This window comes from Hippoglossus hippoglossus, chromosome 15 (assembly GCF_009819705.1).
Source record: "Hippoglossus hippoglossus isolate fHipHip1 chromosome 15, fHipHip1.pri, whole genome shotgun sequence".
Lineage (NCBI taxonomy): Eukaryota > Metazoa > Chordata > Actinopteri > Pleuronectiformes > Pleuronectidae > Hippoglossus > Hippoglossus hippoglossus.
This window is the reverse complement of record NC_047165.1, coordinates 5,113,179-5,128,545: the sequence shown is the minus strand read 5'-3', so window position 1 is coordinate 5,128,545 and position 15,367 is coordinate 5,113,179. Positions and strand designations below refer to the sequence as shown.

The 15,367-nt window shown below is 45.1% G+C and overlaps 1 protein-coding gene across 1 annotated transcript; it reads right to left on the bottom strand.

Annotated features, from left to right (window-relative positions):
• Window positions 1-9,258: 9,258 nt before the first annotated feature.
• On the bottom strand, window positions 9,259-15,069 carry LOC117776041 (cytochrome P450 26C1). The gene is made up of 7 exons (XM_034609741.1): window positions 14,958-15,069; window positions 13,828-14,192; window positions 12,814-13,038; window positions 11,977-12,252; window positions 11,629-11,787; window positions 10,946-11,353; window positions 9,259-10,356 (listed from the first exon to the last, which is right to left on the bottom strand). The coding sequence occupies exons 2-7, from the start codon at window positions 14,035-14,037 to the stop codon at window positions 10,012-10,014; spliced, it is 1,623 nt and encodes a 540-aa protein (XP_034465632.1). The 5' UTR covers window positions 14,038-14,192; window positions 14,958-15,069; the 3' UTR covers window positions 9,259-10,011.
• Window positions 15,070-15,367: the final 298 nt, after the last annotated feature.

The window sequence follows — 15,367 nt, the reverse complement described above, 5'->3', positions numbered from 1 at the left end:
AAAAGAAGAAAAGCAAAAGGACATTTAGAAGTTATATAATATAATCTAATTTCCATTTGAGTTCTCTGGTGTTTGTCAGTTCATGTTTTGTTATCACGTTGAAGACTGTTGATATAACACATTAGAGCCGATGAAAGGAAGCTGTTGAAACAGGATCTCTCCTGGGTCAGGTTCTGGTTGGGGGGGCAACAACAGAACCTTTATCTGAAAAATAAAACGGATAAAAAGTGGAACACTGATCGAGTTAAACGTCCTGTGGTGTCAGTTAAGCCCCGGCTTTGGGGAGACACCAGCAAATTAGCAGGAACAACAGTGCCGCTGTGTTTGTTGTCATTCCGGAGTCAGTTATGCCTGGTGCTGCTTCGCTGTAACACGGCCGCGGTGACACCTATCTCTGCGTTAAACCAATACGCCGAGGTCCCGACCCCTCCATGTTTGGATTCGCAGGCCGGGAGCCCAGACAGCCGCACAGCGCCGCGACGTTCGTATCATCACAAACCTCCGTACAGGAATGCGGCCGAGGCCACGGACCCCACGGTGACCCGGAGTGTGTGTTTGTGTGTGTGAATATACTTACTCACTCATGAACACACACACAGGTCAGACTGCCTCAACACTCTCTGACAGAAACAACTATCTCCATGGGCAGTGGTGATCAAAGGTAGGAGAGTGTGTATCGTCGGGGACCATGAGTCAGTCTCAGCTGTCAATCAAGACGTCTCAGCCCGTTTTTATATCATCAAATAACAAATTTAAACACTTGAACATACATCAGCCTCATAAGACAGAAACCATCTTTGAGAAGTTGATGTGTACTGCAGCCAGCCACTAGGGGGCGATCCAAGGTGTTTTGGCTTCACTTTTCAGAGCTGACATGCTTTAAAGACACAACTTCCTTTTTCTTGTAAGATTAATATCTGTGTGTCGTTGCGGGCAACTGTTACAACCTCCCGTCTCACCGATGACTCGCCTACTTTGTCATCAAACGATTTAACGCCACATGATGCAACAGGTGAGTCGTTCTTAACAGGTTAAAAAAGGAGAGTGAGATGGGGGGAGGAGGGCAGGGACGGAAATGAGGGGAGAGAAAAGAGAGGAGAGATAAATGAGGGGAGAGAAAAGAGAGGAGATGAACAACTAGACAAAAGAACAAACTGTGTTCTACACGTGACTGATGTCAGTGGCATGATCAAAGTTTTCTGTACCAACAAACCCATCAACATGTTTTCTATGTTTTCATAACGTCTGAGGGATCAGTGTGAACATCTCTTTCATGGCGTAGATCAGCTGACTGAAACATCGATTGTTCATCCTGTCAGAAGAAGATTTTGGACGCGCTGGCGAACTTGTTGGGACAGATTCTTCCCGTGCACTTTGACTGACTGGTTGTCTGACTGAATGTCTGCCACATACCAGAGTACAGTTCAAGAGTTCAGTTAATTCATGAACTCTGTTGGGGCACCACACCCAGCCAACGGCACATTAAAGCCCTGTGTGTGTGTGTGTGTGTGTGTGTGTGTGTGTGTGTGTGTGTGTGTGTGTGTGTGTGTGTGTGTGTGTGTGTGTGTGTGTGTGTTTGTTCTGTTTTTCCCTCATGCATTCATGATTCCACAGTATGCATGGAAGTGTTTAGGTTTGTCTCTGCATGAATCTGTGTTAGAGCTCCTGTACACGGACACACACACACACACGGACACACACACACACACACACACACACACACACACACACACACACACACACACACATGGTCCACCCACACAGGTGTTTTCACTTATTCCGCCTGATCGAGCCGATGCGTGGCCGCAGACATGCAAGCATTTTTAATGTGATGCATGAAATAGATTGAAAAACAAGTGGAAATGAAAACATTTGAAAATGGTTGGGAGAGGTGTAAAACTTGGTGTATTGATGAATGTGAGTATGCTTCTATATAAATTGTTCAATTTCTTCAACCAGCTCAGAGTTTCAGAAGAGAAATTGTAAGTTTTGACATGATTCTTATTAAGGTTCATATATTCTGCGTCCGATGCTTCAGTATCACGCTTCAACCAAACAGTAAAAAACCAAGAGGCAACAGCAATAAGGGCGGGACGAGCTGATCAATCACGGGAATCCTCTGCAGCCCCTGAATTAGCACACAGCTATAGTCCATGGTTTACATGTAGTTTTGTAAATGATGATGCCCACGTTCTCTTCCTGATTGGTTCTTATCAGTCACATGACTCGACTACCAGCGGTGAATACAAAGAGTCGCGGACACTCACTGTCAGTAAAAGTTTTCACCATCACTGTTCCTCCTTCAGAGTATTTTCTGTAACTAAGCAACCAACTGCAGAGGAGACAATCCACTTCCTGTTTACACCACATGACCAGTGTATGTGAACGGTCATGTGACGTGTGTTCAGTTGCAGATCTTAGTGGAAACATGTTCACATCAACTAAAAGCAGCAAAACATTTGTTCTATTGATCTCTGCAGGAAACAAACAGTGCAGGAGAATCAGGAAGGTCAGAGGTCATGGTCAGCCTCAGCCTCAGGGCCGTCTGTCTTGGTCAAGGACACTGCGGCAGGGCAGACGGGGAATTGAACTTGTGACCCCGGCGGCTGAAGGTTCAGACTGTGCTCAGGTAAACATGGAGGTGAACTCTAAATTGTCCGAGCCAAACGCAGCGTTGGTCTTCCTGAGTGTGACTGTCTCCGAACGACTCTGCAGGCGTCTTCAGCTCCTCCAGGCTGACGGCTGGAATGCTGACATAACAGATGTTGTCTGACAAAGCCAATAATTATCTGCTGTACAGCTGTATGTCCGTACCCGCTCTTCCTCCTCCCTCTCCACATCCTCCTCCGCCTCCTCGGACTCCTTCTCCACGTACGCTTCCTCCAGCTGCTCTGCACCTAAACCAACATTTACCCCCTGCACGTCACATCTATCTTTTATCTTAACTTCCAATGAAAGCTTTTCAATTCAGTAGCTGCTTCAACAATCTAAAACACTGAATATTCTCACCTCCCTGGAATCGGCTGCTCGTTCTTGTTCATTCGTCCAAGTTGTTTAACGTCTAAATCTGAGAAATGGAGGTGAATCGAATCTCACTTGTGTTGCTCATGAACTTTAAAACCACGTCAGAATTTAAATCATTGCTATGTCGCGGGGAAATCTGTTCGCTCTCACGTGCAAATTCATTCTGTTTATTTAGATCAAAACCTTCCTTGATTTGGTGAAATCTGAGGCCTGTTGGTGGAGCTCTGAGCTCTACTGAGTGATGCTCAAATGAATAAAAGAACAAGAAGCTGCTGGTTATTTAATAGTGTTCGTACACAGTTGAGTGTAAAGAAATAAGATGTTGATCTCACTGAGCAGCTGTGTCTCTGTTTTCACACGATTCTGTAAAACGCCTCCCTCTCGCCGCCGTGTTATAAATAAACCCGACCTCTGTTTGCGGAGGTGGGCGGATCGTCGTAACGCACCACTGGGGCCTGTTGGTTAATTTTTCTCCAAAGACCGCTCTTTTACCTCATTATAATAAGTAAGTGCTCTCCCAATGACCTGAAACGGCCATTTAGGGAAATCGTTATTGATGTGTATCTTTTGTTGTGGAGCTGAACACAAGCGATGCAGGTCCAGAGAGGTGAGGGGGTGAAGGGGTGAGGAGGTCAGGTACCGACGACAATCCAGAAAATCAAAACAAGACGAATCCTCCTCTCTGAGACGGAGCACGTTCCATCAACATTTAGGTTTGAATTTATCTACTTTTTATTGGAACACTTATAAATGATAAAATTCACATTCACACAATGCCCAGCAGCTCATTTGTTAATGTGACGCCCCAAATGAGACTTTCACTGACTTTAAATTAAGAAGTTCCCCACTGGTAAAATGTATGTTTACGCCTTCTAACGTCGTCCTTTATAAACCAATGAACATAAATTGTCTTTTCAAACTATTTGTTCGTCTCACAAACACCTTGAAGTCACTTTTTAGCCACGTTTTTTATGATCAACCTGCAGAATCATCCAAGATTAAAATGACATTAACTATTGAGCGGCATTAAACTCATGAATTATCACTTCAACACGTCTCTTCTTCATGTTAAATTACAGAATTGCATTTTTTTCCTGTTCATATTCTTAATTATTGTTTCGGGATATAAACCGATCGTCTGTTTAAAAATCGCTCTCATGTCGACAGTGAATCTTTGAGTGAAAGTGAAAGTGAAAGTTTTTACCTTGTTTTTACCTTGTAGTTTTTCTCCTTCTTCTACTTTTGTTCAATGACGGTTGTTAAAAAGTTTTTTGGTTCATTACTGCCACCTTCTGGATTGGAGCAGAAATCTACTACTCATTGTAAAACCAGAGTCACAACATTTCTCAAAAATTTATTTGGAGAGAATGATTAGTAGTAGAGTAGATTTAATTTAGAAGTTGAACGTGTCTGCTTGTTCAGTTGGTTTAGAATTTTCACTTCCTGTTCAGTCGTGAGGGGGCGGGACTTCTCCTCCACCTGACAGGAAACACCTGAGCTGATAAGAGGTCTGGATTCTTGTTAAAGTAGAAACAGGTCGTCTGTTCTTAACCCTCAACAAGAGGAAAACTACCAAAAACTGTACGTCATGATGTGTGTATTTTCCATGTTGGACGTAATTTTGGAATAGATTTTAGAGGGCGGATCATAATTCATAAAAGAGAAAGGTAGAAAATAATATGTAAAAAAACTCTTATGTAAAAGTAGTTTGGTAAAGTTCAGTTTTTAAGATGATTTTTAAAACAGAAAGTGAAGCTTCTAGTGTGAGAGTCATGGCTGGCGTCCAGAGGCACCGCCCCCCTCCATCTTCGTGCCACAGTCAGAAAACCTTTAAATGTTTCAATGTTGAGTGAGCAGCTGTTTTTATAGTGTAACAGTTTAATTTTACAGTTGTGAACACATCAGGACGGATGAACTCCTGCTGATCCTCCACAGCTGCCGCAGTCCGTCTTTATCCCTGAAGTCACACAATGGACCCAAACTGACTCAGCACATAAAAGGAAACGTAAACTTTCAATTACACGTATGAAAAACGAAAAACCACCAAGATTGCAGCGTTGAGGTTTTTCCTCCGTGACAGCAGCAGCGATGAAAATAAACCTTAAGAAAACACGAGGTTAAATATCTACACACACACACACACACACACACACACACACACACACACACACACACACACACACACACACACACACACACACACACACACACACACACACACACACACACACACTCTGAGGCCGAGGAGTCACCAAGCGTCTTATCCCAGTCACCATCTGACCCTGTTTTCTCCCTCATTTCGCAAATCGCCGTCCTTATCGCAACCAGGACCTGTCGCTGAACCAGAAAACACAAATACGAGGCTGGAGCTGAGCGAGGAAGGTTTTTTTATATCTCAGAGGAAAAGAGAAAATAGATTTGATGGGACAGATAAAGAAATGGTGGCAGATTTGCAACATGAGTCACCGTTTTAAAATGAGTTAGATTCTACTTGATGAATTCTACTAAACGCAGCAGCTCTGACGAATGTGAATCTGAGTTTGATCTCACGTGAATCTAATCTGCTGTCACAGGTTCACAAAGACATGAAAAGTATTTTTTGATCAGGAGGATGGAGGGACGCCCTCTTCACTAATCTCAGGACCTCCCAGGTCTTCATCGATGACCTCAGGTTGACCCGGAGCTCGTGAAGTGTGGTTTTAAATGAAAGGGTTGTTATAAAGGGTCCGTGTTCCTGCCCTCGGTTTGTTTCATACAGGGTCTCAAGCTGGAGATATCTGCAGTCGACACGTTTAGTCACAGTCACACGTACACAAACGTCCACATAGGGGTCGTGAGTAAATGACGAAATTTACAGTACAAGGTTTAAACGTGGAAACTTTAAATCTGTAGGTGAGGGAAACGACATATGCACAGCTGTTGGATGTTAGCGTGAACCTGCGTGTCCCTGCTTGTATGTAACTATGGCGATAGCCGTGTTACAGTTCAGGGGACACGCCTTTGTTGGCTGTGAAGTCTGAACTGAAAAGTCTGGTTTCTTTTTACCCGGCCTGACTGTTGCATCGTTAGCTTTTGAGCTGCTGCACTAACAGCAGCTCGGCCTCAGTCTGTCCGTCCCATTCTGGTGAACATGATATCTCCTAATATCTCATTTTCCAACAGTCTGACAAATAATCGATGGACGTCTTCTTCTTCTTCTTCTTCTTCTTCTTCTTCTTCTTCTTCTTCTTCTTCTTCTTCTTAGCATTACCGTCGGACCAGGTCATGCTGCTAAACATCACATGTTGTCCTTTGATTCAAGCCACACAATGTGAGCAGCGAGTGGGTTCGATCTCCTGTGAGAAGTGTGGAACTGACTGAACAGCTTCAACTGTCACAATCAGGTCCAGCAAGTTGAAGAGTGAAGCTGAACTGTAGATCAATTAAAAAGAATCTGAAGTTATTATAAACCAGTTTATCTCCAATATTCAGCGGGAAACTTTTAGAATGTGAAGAATTCTAAACAGGGTTTGGTGGATTTGTTACAGCAGCAGCTCTTCTGGTTAAGGAAGCAGAGGATCATGGGTAATATTTAAGTGTGGGACGACCCAGTCAGAGCTCATCACATTGATAAACTTTGCTTTTTCTACACATTAAAACCACGTCATCACTCAGACACACAGACCAGCAGAATTAATCCCCACATGCAGGGGGCGCTGTTTATCAGTAACTATCACATGCTGATGCTTTAAAGTTTTAATCTAATCCTGTTTTTTAAATTTATAAACTGATTTTAATTATAAAGCTCCTGAGCCTTGGTGGCTCAGCCTCAGTCTGTGTGTTAAAGCAACACTTCTGGGATCAAGTGAGTCTGTTGTCTCGTTGTTGCGTCAGTTGTGTTATAACAGCGACAGTCGGGATGTGTCGAGTTGTTTTGTGTTGTGTTACGTCCCCGCTCCGGTTCCCATGCAGCCTCCAATCAGCTGACCGGTCACTGACCTGCGCAGCCAGTGGCACTGGAGTGAACTCTCGGTTCAAAACGTCGCCAAGTTCACACTGACTGAGCGTCCATCAGATAACGACCTTGGCAGAGCTACGGGGCCCTGCAGCGGACATAATTAGGCCGGGCTGTTTGTGTCCCATTAATTTTCTGCCACATAGCTTCACCCTATTCTCTGCCTGTCAATGAGGGCGGTCAGGTGGAGGCTGGAAATGCCTGGTGACCTCTGCCGTGACCTCTTTGGTGACCTCTGCGCTGACGTCCACTGGGACCTCAGTCGCGACCTCCCAATGAGTTTTGTTCGGAATGAGGTCAAGACGTTTGTTGTGGTTTTACAGTGATTCCTGGTGATTTTAGGTTTTATTAGTGTCACAGTGTCAAACGTCATTCTGGTTAAATTAAGTCACTTTGGTTCCATGTTTTTTTCCCAGTTGCTACGGATCTGATTCAAGCCCCTGACTGCCGCCGAGGCTCATGGGTATTGTAGTATTTAAAGCCATTTGCACTTTGACAAAAATAAACAAAATTCTTATAAACTTATTAATTTGAACAATGATGACAACACTGTAAAAGTTACTCTGCCAACATCCGCACTCTGTCACTGTAAAACATTATTTTATTCATGATTTTAAATATTGTCTTGTTCATAAAATTCAGCCTGCAGTCACCAGGGGGCGATGGAGCCACGTTCTGCCTCGGCCACTGACTGTAAATTAAGATGGACGACACTTTGGCTCCCCTAAAGTGAAGCCAAAGTGTCTGCATCGCCTCCTGGTGGCTGGCTGCAGTATGGGTCATAAACCTCCATGTTAGCAGATGGGACATGGACCAAACTATAAAATTGAAGAAAGACGTTAAATCAAAAAGACGTTTGTCAAAAGATGGTTTCTGTCATTTCAGGTAGGTCACTCTGGTTAAATCCCTGCATGTCTGACGCATCCTCACAGCCAATCACAGCATGACGCGGTCCAACACAGCCCCTCCCCCCCGGGCCTGGCTGCCACCCAATAATATCAATAGCACAGTGTCAGGATTTTATGTTTGTATGAATATTTAGACATTCAGTTACAGTAAGAAATATAAAATTAAACATGATGAGAACAAGATACTTCACCATCTTCTAATTTACTCTTTACATCGACTGTACAGCAGCTACACACTCAACACACAGGACAAATATATACAGACTCCTTAAAGTGGAGAAAGTGCTATCTCCTTCCACAGATCCATCGTACATTTCACAGCGCGTCTCATTAGGCTTCAAAACCAACACACACACACAGTCTTAGAATTAGACCAATAATAATAATATTAATAAGTTGACTCTCAGTGAACGCTGCTCTAAACAAAGACAGTTTCTAACAGAGAAACAAGGTTTTCTGGACTTTACAGGTTAGTGTCTCTATCTATTCATATTACAGAGAGTGAAACAGAAAGGATACATCTGCGTTTTAAATACAGCTTATTCATAATGCTACTTCATTTCATACACACAATAATAGCACTTTTTAGGATATACAGTATAACACATTCATATTAAGACAACAGAGTAGTTTTTTATGTATTTAGACGTTCAGAGAAGTTCCTGATTGTGAGTTAAAATCAAGTGCAAGTTCCATCAGTGAACGTGTTTCTGTGGTTTCTTGTTGCATCGTGGGACTGAACGAACGTGAGTCCAGATGTTTCTCATCTTTCTGTTTCTGCACAGGTAAAACATGTCCACGTCTCAGGTATCGAAGGCCAAAGATGAAAATAAAAATGAGGACAGACAAAGAAACGGATTCGGTTAAAAAAATCTTGTTACAATCAGGGGGCGAGTTCCCGAGATGCAAAATTTGACCAGTTGCACTTTGTGAGTTTTCTAAAAAAGCTGTCGGAGAATCGATAAAGTTTCGTTAACGTAAACACGGACAGCTCTCGGGTTTCTGCTCCGCGTGCAGAAACCACAACAAGTATCAAGACTAAATTAACGGCACATTTCGGTCTCGGATGTCAAACTAGACTTACTGTCACTGTCTTTATATTTCAATAAGTTAAAATGTATTTACAGACTAAAGATGCAGAGAATATTAAATAGCTGAAGGCGACTTTGCTTAATTGACTCTAAAACACCATTTATCGGTGAAAATGATGTTACACCTGAACTGTTAAAGAACGTGGAAAAGCTTTCAGAGACTTAGCGCTTCTTACTGATGTGACCTTGATGCATAAATAACTTAAAAATGTGGTAAAAAGTGTTTCAGAACCAGACTGGAGAGAAGATGAAATGCTCCGAACTACCAACGTAAACCTCTTCTTCATCTCCTGAGTGGGAAATACAAGCATCTGGAAAATATTTACAAAAAGATTTTTCACAATTTTTCAGTATTCATCATCAAAAATATGAATTTACAGATATAAGTTAAGATATTGATGTGGTGTGTCCTCTGTCATTGCCGTTGAATAACAGGTTGTTGCTGTTACGACCTGCTACCAAGAGGGGGTGCTGTCCCCAATGTTCCACAATGAAAAACCAAATGTACCCGTCACACAACCTGGAAAGGTGTGTTTTTTTTGTTTTTGTTTTTTGCGTTAACTTCTAATAAGCTAGCAAGAGACGCCTGTAGCTAACACTGGTGCGTCTGCACAGGTGAGTCGAGGGAGGTGCGTGTGTGTTGATTCTGTCACAGGTATCAGTCGTGTAGTTGTGTGAGTAGTTGTGTAGTTATGGTTAGCGTTATTAGCTTCACTGATCTGTTAGCTTGTGCGGAACTTAGTTTCTTGGCTCGACGTGCATCCATGAAATCTTGTATATATATCGCCTGATAGCACCCTGTTGTCGCCAGGTAATTCACGCTGTTCATCTCCATGGAGACGAGAGGGGGCGTGAACTGCAACATCAGTCACCGTGGTTTTGCCTCCTTTCTCGTGTTCGGCGATATTTCCAGAATCAGGATTGGAGGTAAAATTTCCTCTTGACTGAGTTCTCTCTTTATTTTTTGAAAAGGTTCGTCAGTCTGAGTTTGTGTCTAAAGTGTGTGGTTGTACGTGAAGTGCACGTGCAGCCCGTTCACTGGATGCACGATCGGCACAGTCTGCATCTTTGGAAAGTTCTCTGTGGCCAGAGCCCATTTGCAGGTTCCGATCAGCTCCACAGTGAGAGTCTTTAGGATGATCTGTGCCAGTTCTTTCCCCACGCAGCTCCGCACGCCGCCGCCGAACGGCACATAGCTGAACCGAGCCGACCTGCTCTCCTCCCGGTCCGGACCGAACCGATCTGGGTCGAACAGCTCCGGACTCTGGAAGACGGCTGCGGTCTCGTGGGTGTCACGGATGCTGTACATTACACTCCAGCCTTTAGGGATCTGGTAGCCCTGTGAAATAAGAACAAAGGTTTTATCTTTACATGTTGTTAAATCTCCACAACTACAAGGTTTGTCAAATGCGATTTCATCAAAAATGAAGGGCTAAGACAGATCATGTAGAAAATAATAGTAATAACCTTTTCATGATAAAAACAGCAAACTGCACATCAAGGGCAGAGGCATTTTAAGAATAAAACTCTCTAACGGGATTTGTTTATTGAAGATCTCACTAATCCGCAGAATTGTTGAAATACATTCGTCTTGTAATGATCATCAGGCTCCACAAGGAGGAGCTGTGCAGTTATTACCAGACCTCGCAAACCAACAGAAGAGTTAGAGTCGCCCCCTACAGGCAAATACAGTAAAAGCTGCTGCAGTGAAACTAGCACCACCTTCAGGCAATAAGTGTAACAACAGAAGTTTTTTCTGGAACACTTTCCCACACAGACTTTTGACAAGAGGTTTCACCTTGTTTGGTGTCTTTTTTCCAAACAGACGCCTCTGTGTGGCGTTGCCGATCTATCGCTTGTTACTGTGAGACCTTTGTCGACCCAAACCAAAGTCCGTCATATGAACAGTGTCTGTGACTTGAACTTACGTCTAATTCGAACGTCTGCAGGGCCGTGCGGTAACCACCGGACACTGGCGGCAGGAAGCGCAGCACCTCTTTGATGACAAAGTCGACATATCGCAGCTGGCTCAGCTTGTCCAGGCTCAGGTACGGTATGTGGGACTGGGACTGTGGGAAACCGTCCTGGTCCCTGTGATTCTGACACACTTCGTTCAGCAGGCAGGTCGTCTCTGTGACGCCGGCGTCAGTGTCTTTCTCCGTCGTGGCGCCAGAGGAGCCGAGACCGCTGTGGGGTTCGTACCCCAAGCCCTCGGCCTCCAGCTCGATTCCGGCCCTCTCCACCACCGCAGGGTGACGAAGGAGCTGCAGAATCAGAGACGTGGAGGCGCTGGCTGTGGTGGAGTGAGCGGCGAAGATCAACTCGACTGCTGTTTCCTGCAAGAGAGGGAATTGGAAAATGATTTTATCTTATTCCACTGATTTGAATAATTTGTATTTTTATTCCAATTCAAAATTCTGTTCCAAGTCGATCTTTCAAAGTCGTCAAAACGGAGCCAAATTTCTCTGAGCATAAAGACGTCTAAAAACATCTGGGGTAAGGCTTCGCAATATCGGCCTGATTCTCAGCCAACAACGTTGGACACAAAACAACAATAAAACTGGTTGTACGAGTCTGAACTTTCAGAATCATAACTTTCAGGCTCCGTTACCTTCAGCTCCTGGATGCTGACCTCCTGTCCGATCTCTTTGGCGCTGGACAACATGTAGTCGAAGGCGTCATGATACTCGTCCTCCGCCTGCTGCCGCGCCATCTTCTCCTTGATGATTTTCTCCATGTTGGCGTGTAGGATTTCTCTGGCTTTAATTCCCTGGAAAGAGAAGCATCATTTAAAATGAAATTAGATCCACCTTATCTTGTACTTTGTCTTTTAGAGGCTGATTCTAAGATGCCAGACGCCTCAAATCCACCAGAAGGTTGTTGGCGACAGAAAGAATCGTCGTCTGAACATGAGCTTGAGTTTGATCAGGTCCTGTGCATCGTCCTCACAGGGTCTCACCTTGCGGAGGCCACTGAGCGGAGCGTCTATTGGGAGCGAGAACAGGTTGTTCATCAGCTGCTCGAAGATGCCAGCCAGGTACACGATCCGCTCCTCCTCCAGCCGCAGACCCAGCAGGACCCGGACGGCGATACGGAACGTCAAGGACTTGGCGGCGCTGTAAACGTCGATGGAACCTGGTGCCGAGCACCACTTGGCGATTTCAGACTTGACGACGTCCTGCAGCCGGGGAAGGAAGGACTCCAGGGCCCCTCGGCTAAACACTTTAGCCAAGATCTTGAAAGGGTTAAGGAAACAAAGAGAGAGGAGTCGTAAAAAGTTATTACCTGGTACACGACAGTCAACACCTTGGAGGGAGTACTGGCTGAGGAGGAGGACGGGCGGAGAGGGTAAGAAGGATGTAGGAGATAAGATGTGACGGGAGGCAGAGGAGACAACAGGACGTCAGAAGATGACAGAATGAAGACATTAGATTTGTTGGGATAAGTTGGAAGAAGAATATGAGCATTGAAAGTTTTTATTTTCAACAATTTTTGGAGTTGTTTTTCTATATCCATAAACGTTGACTGCTGTTGAGACGACAAGGAAGCATCGTTGGAAATGAGAGGAAAAAATTCATCCAAGTGTCCTAAATTCTGTGTTTTTATCTTTCCTAAATAATCCTGAGTTTCATGTCTGAGCTCTGAAATGTTCCAGTTGTCAGTCACCTAACACACATGCATCCAGATTTTACTCAAACTGGAAATGAAAACTCGATCCATCCACATTTATGCAAATATCCGGAGCTGGTTTGTGAACCTGAACTGAACTGAACCCTGTGAAAGTTCCTCTTCTTACCTTTCTCTTCCTCTTGTGCAGGTCCCCGATGGAGTTGACCAGGGTGTTGGGCCCCAGGATGATGCGAGTGCTCTGGGGCCACTGGGTGCACACCAGGCTGTGCTCGCCCAGCAGGATCTTGCGGATGTTTTCAGCCCCCGTGACCCTGATGACGGGCTTCCCAAGCAGGTGGGTCTTGAACACATTGCCGTGACGTTCTCTGCGGGAAATGTGGAAGTTGGATCCCTGGAGAGCAGAAGTAGAAAAGTAGATTATAAGAGTTTGTCGAATTTGAGGTAGAAACACAAGCAGAAAAACCACAGGATTTATGAAACTTTAAAAAGAGTTTTTCCAAATTCCAAAATGGATCAAAAACAAAACGCGTGTCTGCATTTTTGTGAATTTCAGTCTTGTTTTCTTATTGATAGTAACATTGATTTTGTGAGTGTATGTTTTTAGATGCAGGTGGAAAACAATAAACCAAATAACCCCTGAGCAGGATTGTGCAGAATAAGGATGCAGTGACTTTCTGTGAGATATCTTGTTTTCCCAAACGTGCAGAAAATGACAACCAGCCCATTACATGGGGACTGTCCACATACTTTTGGCCAAGCTTGGAGTTAGTCCCCCGCTCAGTTGAGATCATTTGCGGTTAGAGCTTTAAGAGACGGTGAAAAGCGGATGAGGAGGGAAGGATGAAGAGATGAGAACATTCCAGACAGACGGAGAGAAAGAGGGAGGATGAACAGAAAACGTCTGTTTCTGCTGCTGAACATCAAGTCCGCACATGTCGCATCAGCAGCAGAGACTCGGTGTGAAGAATCTGCGGCTTTTCGCAGATCCCACACATCACATCATCAATAATGATCAATAATCAATAAGCTGTTCATTACAAACCTGCTGCAGATCTGCACAGGTCACGCACACACACACAGACGCACACACACACACACACACACTGACGCAGGACAGTGAGCTGTGGTTCTGGAACACTTGGAAAGAAAAGTAGCGCGACCCAGACGTGTCGTGTCTCACCTGGAACAGCCAGTGGAAGGTCTCTCCGACCAGCGGCCAGCCCATGGAGCCCTTCGGCAGCGGCAGGCTGCTCTCTTTGTCCCGGGTCAGGCTCCAGCGGAGGCTCCACAGCTGCCGGGTGAGCGCCAGCAGCAGGAGCGCGGACAGCACCGAGGTGAGCGCAGCGCCAAGAGCCCACAGAGCCCCGAACTGAGCCTGCAGGGTGAACATCTCCGAGCCGGTCCACTTCCCAGCATCCACCTGTGTCTGGAGCCCGCGTAACGGCGCCTCCGTCCCGTCTGAAAGTGTCCGGCGGCCGTGCGTAAAGTTGCTCCTGCGTCTTTCTGCTCCTCCGGCTCCTTATTGTCCCTCTTTCCTCCTGTAAACTGTTCCAATAAAATAAATAAACCTCCAGCTGCAGCAGAATTAAAAACAGAGATGGAGATAGAAGATCTAAACCAAGACTGAACCGTTACAAACTGATCTACAGGCTGGACCGCGACCTCCTGGTCCTCCTGCTGATGCTCTGATGATTCATTTAATAATAATAATTATTATTATTATTCTCTTGCCCACATCAGAAAAAATACCATGTTTAGTTTTTTTTTTAGATTGAATTTACAACAGAATATTTTGGCTCGTGCATTCTGCGGTTACATTAATATTCTTCTTTAAGAGTTTTCGCAGACAGACGCGCCTCGTTAGACCGGATGGATGCGCGCTCACACACACACACGCACATATATATATATACTTCAGTGTGGATGAAGGACATGAAAAACGTGCCTGTGTGCAGTGAGGAAACTCCCCTCCATTCCGCTGCTCCTCCGACATGAGGAGTAGCTGTCAACTATTCCAAATAGTTTTACAGGTTTACATGCGCCGGCTTGTCTATTAGGTTATGCGCCTTTTTTTATAGGTACAGTTCAGGGGGCTCAGCCACCCCCCGGGCGGCCCGAGCTTTATACAGCAATGGCAATAAATCAGCGTTTCAAACCCGGAGCGGGGATTTGAATACAGTGGCACAGTGTGGAGCGGATTAAGAGAGAGTGCCAAAGTAAACTGGAGGCGAGTTGCGAGGAAGCGACGCAGAAACAAGTTGAATAAAGCGGTGAAACAGCGGGTTTGTGTCCTCAGAGGAGCGGACTTACCTGCAGGCAGCCTCCCGTCAGCGCGCAGGGAAATCCGCTCAAAGCTGCTCTCCGTCTGAACCGGTGAGCGTGTGTCCGTGCGCAGGGAGCGGGCTGCGGGGGGTTTTATAGAAGCGGCCGCACGACATGATCCACCTTCACACGGTGACGTCGATCTGAATATGTTAAACAGGCTCGTTCATTCACCGCGAGCACCGAGCACCGGGGAGAGAGAGAGGAGCCGCACAGAAAAAAAGGAAAAAAGTTTGGAGACGCAGCGGTGCGCACTGAGGGAGAGAGAGAGAGGGAGAGAGAGAATAAGAGAGAGAGAGAGTGTGTGAGCGTGTGTGGGAGAGAGATATAGTTTGTGTGTGTGTGTGTGTGTGTGTGTGTGGGAGAGAGAGAGAGAGAGAGAGAGAGAGAGAGAGAGA

What these genes read in the sequence shown, in the direction of transcription:
- LOC117776041 (XM_034609741.1), bottom strand. Translation starts at nt 14,037, where the DNA reads ATGTTCACCCTGCAGGCTCAGTTCGGGGCTCTGTGGGCTCTTGGCGCT. An exon ending in TGCACAAGAGGAAGAGAAAG is followed by an intron (nt 12,253 to 12,813) that starts GTAAGAAGAGGA and finishes AACCCTTTCAAG; the next exon opens with ATCTTGGCTAAAGTGTTTAG. An exon ending in TGCAGACGTTCGAATTAGAC is followed by an intron (nt 10,357 to 10,945) that starts GTAAGTTCAAGT and finishes CTTATTTCACAG; the next exon opens with GGCTACCAGATCCCTAAAGG.